Raw genomic sequence first — 9,107 nt, forward strand, 5'->3', positions numbered from 1 at the left:
AAGATGGTTTCTGTTGGAATCTCAATTGAGCTCTTGGGTGTCTTAGGAGTGCAAGCTTGTTCAGGTGGATTTTCTGGGGTAAATGAGCTAACAACCTTTATGAATTTTACTTCCTTGTTGCAACGTATCAATTCCATCATATCCTAATCCACGTTTGTCTCCATGACTTCTTCCTGCATCCAACATGGATAATAAATTGGTTGTGCTATCATTGAGTCTTCTTAGCCTTATAGCTTCCTCTTATAAGACCTTGATCCTTTCAAGAGCTTCAGCTAGTTGATCCTCAAGAGGATTTTTTGTGAGGAAATCCAACTCATGTTGTTATTTGCTTCCAACTCAACAAGTTTCTTATTCAACAAGTAATGTTTCCTGTTGAGATTCTCAAACTCAAGAGTTTTTGAGACTGTAGACTTTCTTTGTATTCTTTGAGTAGATATCTGGAATTCTGATATCCATAGAAGAAACCAGAAAATATTTTTCTTAGTTTCCTATTTTCTCTGCTGAGAGGAGCAAGGAGTCCAATTACATCTGAGGAAGACAGTTTTTTTTTGTGGAGACTGCTCCTAGTGCTGCGAAAAATTCAGATAGATCATCTTCAACATCTTGATCAATTTCTGAATCACCATCTTCAAAAATCTCATCAAGTTGCTTTTGTAAGCAAGTTTGCCAATCACTAGAGTCTACATTATAGGGGTCAGCCCGTTTAGTAGATTCACAGAAGATGTTATCTTCAAGTGCAGATTTTTCATCTTGACTTAGGTTAACTGAATCACACATTAGATTTATTCTTATAGGTTGGATCGCACCAAATACATATGGTTAGATCTTTTCTTGTTTGCCTGCTCTGATACCCATTGAAAAGGCGAGGGTACCCAAATATACCTCAAGCTAAAACTTTTCCTACCTCTAAGTCCTTTCTCCAAAAGTGATTGTCTATGCACTGAGTCGAGACAATACAACTAATCGGTTCACACTTCATGTGATCGTCTATGGATACGAGATCGAGACAATACAACAACAAAGTATGTTTACTTGATAAAAAGGTTCGGACTTAACCAAACACAATAGGATTGCTTATCAAGTAAATAGAAATTAACGTTTGTGTAATTTACTTTAAATTATAATAACAACAATTATAGTTGTGGAAAATAAAAGTAAATGGCACAACAAGATTTTGTTCACAAGAAAACCGTAAATGAAGAAAAACCCCGGGACCTTGTCCAGAATTGAATACTCTCAGGATTAAGCCGCTACACAAAATTAAAAAAACTGCGTATAGTTGAGACCAAGCAACTAAACCTACAGTTCACCTAGTTCCGTCTGTATTACCACGCCTCCAACTTATGAATAAGTCACCTACTTGAAAAAATTCCTTTGGTTCTTATTCCAAACAGTAAAGGAACAACAAATCTGTTTGGTATCAACTCTCTTCAACCAAGTGATGCGAGTTCGACAGAGGCTCTTCTGTTTATCTCAAATAATCTCCTTCGTCAGGTTCTTATATCTATCTTATGTTCAACTACCAAAGGTAATTGTTAATATTTTACAATCAATAGTTTTAATCACAAAGAATTGTATTGATGTCGATCTACACAACTAATCAATCCAATCTACCACAAGGATAAACCGATTATAGTTGGATCCTCTTATACCGAAACAAGTATTGTGCACACCAAAGATTATGAACCCCATATCAGAAATCTTTAATATTTTCTTTGTCTTCAAATATTCTTAGATCTTCAATAAACACCTGCACATAACAACTTGAATCTCTTGTGATCAATCATGCACATAACGGAGTCTGTTAACAATGGATTATCACAAGATCGTCTTTAGCACTAAAGACAGTCTAAAGATCCCTGTCGAAACTTTGATCTATTTTGAGTGAATCTTATATCATAAGAGAAGATTCTCAAGCATAAACAAACTAGGTGCAATCAAAGTTCAACCACCGTTAGTCAATCAAATCAATCAAAACAGAAGATAAACTGCAATTATCTAGTTTCCCACACATATTGGTTGTTCACAATATATGAAATGAATAACAATACCAATAATGCCTTGCGTTTTCCTTTTCGATTCATAAACAAGTTTATGAACTTACTTCCTTAAAACACATGTAAAACATTCTTTCGTAGGATGAAATCTTTACCTCATACCCATACATGTTTAAACGATTATGTCGTTGTCTTATCTATAAAGTTTAATGGTTAAGCAATTAACTTCATATTATATTCCTTAATACTATGTCTATCTAGAGTGTTCATGCTTTGCAGTTTTGTTATCAATATGCATGACTTGAAAGATATGTTAGGGAATGAAACAGTTCAAGTCAAATATTGCTAACCTCAAGTGGAAGGATGATGCTGTCGTTGTAGCTTCTTACTTCTTCACTTGTTCAAGTCTTCGCAATACTTGTAATGTCCCATATCCTAATACTTTCAAGCTAACCTATACAAAGTTGACTCTAGTACCTAATCAAACGACTCTTAAAATAAGTTTTGATTCACTAAAATATGACAACCAAACTTGACATACCAACGCTTGGTGGGTTCAATCGAGCTATGCTCTAATAGATGAGACGAAGAGAAAATAGTTGGGTCTGGCTTCACAATCCTAATGAAGTCTTCAAGTCGTTAACCTACAGGGTTTGGAAAAACCTAAGGTTAAAGGAGAATCGACTCTAGTCGCAACTAGTATCACACATGGGGTGTGGGGATTAGGTTTCCCAGTTGCTAGAGTTGTACTTTATATAGTCTTCAAATCAGGGTTTGCAATCAATGTTATCTTGATAACAAAGCATTCAATATTCACTGTTATATGAAAACCTGATTAGACTCAAGCTAATATCTTTCAACCGTTAGATCGAACTTAACTTGTTACACACAAATGAAAAAGTGACTTCATTTAGATATGAATAACCGTACCTAAACGTGTACACCTTTGTTGGCTCAACAATAGTTAACCGAAGTTAGCCATATAAACACTTTCATATCAACCACATTCATATTAACCATAACTAGTTCAAATGACTCAAATGAAACTAGTTCTAGAGTTGTTCAATTGTTTATATTCTCATAGAAGTATACAAGACATAATTGAAGCAAAATCATTTTCGATTCACTCGAATCAAGTCATGAACATTATAGCCACGGTTTGGAAAAGATTGCATTCCTTATTATATAAATGTATTAGTTCATGAACAAGCCGATTTAGAACATTATCCACTCAAGTATGCAAACGGGTACGCATAACTTAGTGTCCGGACTGAGTTTGGGTTCGCCAATATGCGAACGGGTACGCATACCACCAAACTCAGTAAAGTCCCGAAACTTGAACCTCACGCCAGTACGCGTACCGGTATCCGTACTTAGTTCCCAGACCTCTACTAAACCAATCAGTACGCAAACGGGTATGCATACCATGGTTCCCGGACTTGGATCACACATATGCAAGTACGCATACTATGCTTATATCCAATTGTTTTAAACTCTCATTTAAACCATTGAAACATTTTCGGAAGACAATAATAACTGTCTCACACAAACTATTAGCTTCAAAGCAATTTTCAAGTGATCGAATGATCAGTACGAAACATTCCGAGTCTACATCAAATGGGTGTCTCACACAAATCATGTAAGATGTTACCAGGCGATTTTCACATGATCATCTTTTGACTTTCGTCAAGAATATAAGATGAACTTGGTTAAAGCGAAAGCTTACCAACACATATTTCGAGAATTATGTAAGCGAGTTAAACTCAGCTCGAAATATCAAATGTGTATAATTGAAGTCTATATAGCTATACGACTTTTATCTCAAATAGGAGATAGAGTAGATAGACTTTTGAGTCATATATGAGTTCAAGTCTCCACATACCTTTTGTATATGAAGTTCCACAAGCTCCCCTTAGTAGTTCTTCGTCTCCAATCGATGAACGTCGTGAAGTCTAATGCTCAACTGCACTTTCTATCCTAATCCGAGACTTAGTTATAAGTAGACTAGAAATCAAGACTTATAGTTTTGGCAACTAAACTTGACAAACAAGCTTGATATAATAATGCTTACGAGCTCGACCGAGCAGTGCTCTAACACTAGACCCATATCGTCAGATGTAAATATTAATGTAGGTAACATTTTAGCTCAGCATGGAACTTTTAAAAACTGGGTTATGTTTTGGTTTTGATAATATCAGATGAGGAGTATCATCTAGGGTTTTAGTTTAGCGGTCTACCACACGTGTAATATAATTATATATTCACAATGTGAAAGAAACCAGATCGTGTGAATGTTACGACTGAAATGATGAGGATATCGAGTACACCACAATGTTTTTGACATTAACATGTGCAGATACACTTGTACAACGTTTCCGAAACAACAACGTCCAAACAATTATTTTAACAAGTTGTACTTGGTAAAAGTCAGATTTCAAAACGAACTAACTATGGGAATGTTATCAAGTTGATTAACGTATAAAAATATAACAATAATCACAACGCGGAAATTAAAGCAATCACACAAAACAACAAGATTTTTTTACGAGGAAAACTGTCTGGCAGAAAACCCTAGGATTAGTAGTCCGGTTTTGGATACTCTCAAAATTAAGCCGTTACACAAATTGACTACCACAACTTCGTAAAGTTCAGACCAAGTAAGCACTCCTTTATTACTCAGTTTCTTTAATATCCCTACGCTTATAACTCATGACATGAATCCCAAGACAAATACCACTATCTTGAATTGTTTCACCACTGTGAATACTTCTGCTCTTACTCATTTAGATCATAACCCGAAAAACAAAGGATTAAATCTGTTCTAGTAACCAACTTATTTATCAATCACCCAAATCAGTCTTTGATCGGTGATAAAACAGAGTAAAGGATTTTTTGTTTGTATCAATAAGCTTCTTTGGTCAAAGATCAAACCAAGACAGTGATTATCGAAATAATCAATCTTAGTGAACTAGCTCTATCCAAGCAACTTAATGCAACTAGAAAGTTTGATTGATCTTTCTAAAAATCTTAAGTTTATCAAGATAAAAATCTTGTGGATCTCAGAGAATCAAGTGTGCAAGAACTAACACACAGATCAGAATAAAAAATAAAAGTCTTTAAGTCTTCAATCTTCAAAGTAACCGCTGTAAATTTTCTTTGTTGGTCAACACATACAGAACGAAATCTGTTAACGTCGACTAATACAAAATTCTATCAACAGATCTAGAATCACTTAGATCTGTTCTAGTCAATCCTCAAACAAACTTGAGTGGCCTTATATTAGAAGAGAAGGACCATAGGAAAAAACGAGAATGATCTATCGAAGATAACTATACAGCTCCTCCACTTCAATTTCATCCTTCATTCCTCCATCAATGTATTCTCCTTGAGCACCAATGCAGATACCTGTAAAATATCTCACAATTAGGCGTATACCTCATTGTAAAGTATTTTGTATAAAAGATGCATCAAAATTGATCTTCAAATACTCAATATCCGGAGGCTTCCATCTTTGAATCTGTAAAGAGCCATTATCATGGGTATTTTAAATAGTACCAGGACCAGTTAGATTATTAATGCCATTTACTGACAATGCTCTATTAGGATTGATATTATGAAAAACTTTAGAACACCTATCCTTCCTAATATTCCAAGATGTTACCATAAGTAACTTATTAATATCCTGTCTACAATGCCTGAACCAAAAATCAAATTAGTTCCTGCAGACACCACAAAAATTGGTCCGTCTAAGGGCAATTCCTATGGCAATCAACAAACTTATTATTTTGTAGAGCCACGTGGATGAACAAACTGCATTTTCCAGTATGGAAAACCAAGAAAAAATGAACAAATCTGAAATTTTAGGATCCCACTAGTGGTTTTATTTATATAAACTAATAAGAGTTAGGTCCCACTAGTGATTTTATTGATATAAACTAATAAGAGTTGGGTCCCACTGATTATTTAACTAATAAAACAAATAACAAAAAATAAAACCTAAATATTATAACCGAATTTTGGAGAGAGAAAACCAAGGGCGTCTTTCCTTTCAACTCGAGCGTTGTTCCTTCCAACTCCCGATTTTCCTTTCAACTCTAGCGGTTGTGCCAAGATCGCCCGACCTTCCATCGAGCGCGCGTCTCCTCTTCCAACTCACTCAATTTTGTTGGTTTGTTCATCCGTTTTTCATGTTTTTTGCGTTCATAATGGGTTCAAAATGAACAAATCTTTGATTTGTTGAGTCCATAGGAACTGTCCTAACTTAATACTACAGGTCATTACAACGACAGTTTAAAGCAAAACTAGGACCAGAAAAGCAAGGTTGCTAATGGGGTACCATTTTGCTTGGGGGTGTACCAACCCACAGGAAAATGTTTTTTTTTGTCATATATACATATTGGTACACCCCCAAACATTTGCCCGTGGGTTGGTACACCCCAAACAAAATGGTACCCCCATCAGCAGTCTTGCAGAAAAGAGGGCAGTGAAATCGTGCGACGTGCGTGAGGTTGGTGGACGAATATCACGAGATCTGTCTTATTAATTTTTTCCAGTCAGCTGAATGAGAAACAACTGAAACTTTCTTTAATCCACCACGGATTAGATTTGGATTAAAAGAAAATCGTCTTTCTCCCTTTCCTCACCCAAAGTTTTTTTCATACAGGTACAAAATCTCAAACCTAATCCTTGTATTTTCAGCATTTCTTAAGATCGACTGTTCATAAATAAATTCTTATTAAGATTTTCTGTCCATTTGATTCAGGATCCTCCTCTCGTTGGATCTGGTTGATCGTTGGACCACATGGTACTCTTTGATTTCCTTAAACCCTGAATAAATTTTTGTGGTAGTACAATTTTGATGTGGATCTATTGTTTTTTGATCTATGATTATGAGTTAGTAGGTTAATTTTTTGGTTCGTATATCTTGGATGAGTTTGAGTTTCTTCTTTGCCATGTAAATTGATTTGATTTTTATTGTCTGAAGTAGTATATAGGGTTCTGTTTCAATTACATGGTTGATCTATAAAAATTAGAAGAGCTTTCGTAATTGAATGATCTGTGTGGTTGGAAACATGAGAATAAGTCAACTAGTTCACTCCATGACCTTGTTTAGTCGTGGAATTGTGTCATTGTGTGAGGCTTGGATATAATTTTCTCAGGATCTCGTGGATTAGCATGGTCATCCTATATTATGATCTATATTGCTTGGATATTGAAAATCATAGACCTGTTGTGGAAGAATGTAGGAGGAAAAAATGGTAAATCTCGAATGAAGTTCTGATTTGTACCCACGAAGCAACGGAAAAAAGATTTATGTGATTATTTAGATGGATTGAAATGCGCATGAGGTGGTCTTTTGACTCTTGCTATCCTCACACATGATTGAATTTGACTGCGCTCTTGAAAGTCACATTTCTTGTTTATTAACATTGCTATGGATAAGTAGAGAAGTAGTGAGAGGAAGACATATATATGATTGTTTCACATTGTTGATGTTTGATGTTTGTAACTTAAATGGGTGTTGCACTTGCGTGTTAACTTGAAATCTTGGTCATAATTCACAGTTATCTAATGATCACGAGGGTTTAGGCGATGCATATCATTATGTTTCTTCATGTTGGGGATAAGATAGTGTTAGTTCTTGTCTGAGACTCCGAGAATGTTTGTGGACCATAAAGATGTCAGGTTTTTCTTGTCTTCATGAATCTCTTGAAGCAAGTCATAAGTTAGGGTTCTAAACTTCGAATTGTCGTAAGCACTCACATGTGCCATGAGGCAATTCTGGAGACAATGGTTTTCATCACCAAAGGATTGATGCACGCAGACAAGATTCCCTCTACTAGTAATATATGCATTATTTATTGGTTTGCTCTCGTGCTATCTAATTGTAGATTCATGCATTTCCCACCAGCAGATTTTTTTCCCCTGTGTTCATGTTTGTTACCTGCTGTTATATACTCGTTTTGCCATGAGGGATCATTTGTTCTGGATTGATTGACTTTCTTTGGTGGTGACTACACATGAATTGTTCACATAATGTGTAGCTCACATCTTTAAAGTGTAGAGGCTGTATCTGTTATATATTTCATAATGGTTTCTGTTAATATTTTTAGAATGTTTTAAAGTTTTTACCCATTCGTCAGTTAGTTTGCTTGAAGAGGTTATATTAGAAATACTTCAAATTATTGTTAACGTCAAATGAAAAATCATTAAACTGCATTGTTTTTCCGCCAGTGGTTTGCATATTTCTGTTTTTGACCTCTTTCCATCCATGATCCATCGCATTATGACATCCACGTATATTTTATTACTATGATCAGGCAAATGCTAAAGCCGATGTTGTCGCAAAAGGGTTCAACCCAGGATTGATAGTGCTACTTGTCGTGGGTGGGCTACTGTTGGCCTTCCTTGTCGGGAATTACATCCTTTACGTTTATGCTCAGAGAACTATTGGACCAAAGAAGAAGAAGCCTATATCCAAGAAGAAGATGAGGAAGGAAAGGTTGAAGCAAGGTGTGTCAGCACCAGGAGAATAGAGGAGCTTCTTGGGTCTCTTTATGTTTGCAGTTCTTAATCACCATAAACCTGTCGAGACAGACAAAAGATTTTACTTTTTGTTAATTTACTTAGAAGAGTAGAACACACATAACGCAAAAGTTTATGTTTATTATGTAGCATTAGATTTAGTTTACTTGTTTGATCTGCTCATTTGAGGATTAAATTTTAACTCTACTGTCTCCTTGTGCTACTTTAACATTTGCATTCTGCATCTGTTAGCTATGTTGTGGATACTCGGTGTGAGAATATTAGAAACCGGTTCTCGTATCGAAAATATATCTGGAACGTACCTCCAACGCTCTCTTAAAGTAAGCATATGATTTATTAGATGGAACAATTTTGGAGGTAATTGGGGTAGAACAATTAGAGGGATTATGTTACTAATAATATTTCAGGTATTTTGCTTTTTAAAGTAACCTGTTATAGGGGCGGCATGGTTTATTAAAGGGGCGGCATTCTAATAGGACAAAAAGGATCATTACATGATCATTCAAGGTGTCTCTTATAAAAATATACTGGAAATGATAAATTAATCCTCATAATTGATAACCT

At 35.4% G+C, this 9,107-nt stretch overlaps 1 protein-coding gene across 1 annotated transcript; it reads left to right on the forward strand.

Moving 5' to 3' along the window:
- The first annotated feature begins 6,499 nt into the window (after positions 1 to 6,499).
- LOC113320495 (DNA-binding protein S1FA-like) lies at positions 6,500 to 8,822 on the forward strand. The gene is made up of 3 exons (XM_026568402.1): positions 6,500 to 6,660; positions 6,760 to 6,801; positions 8,318 to 8,822. Exons 2-3 carry the CDS (start codon positions 6,799 to 6,801, stop codon positions 8,531 to 8,533), a joined length of 219 nt encoding a protein of 72 aa, XP_026424187.1. The 5' UTR covers positions 6,500 to 6,660; positions 6,760 to 6,798; the 3' UTR covers positions 8,534 to 8,822.
- Positions 8,823 to 9,107: the final 285 nt, after the last annotated feature.

Source organism: Papaver somniferum, chromosome 11 (assembly GCF_003573695.1).
Source record: "Papaver somniferum cultivar HN1 chromosome 11, ASM357369v1, whole genome shotgun sequence".
Lineage (NCBI taxonomy): Eukaryota > Viridiplantae > Streptophyta > Magnoliopsida > Ranunculales > Papaveraceae > Papaver > Papaver somniferum.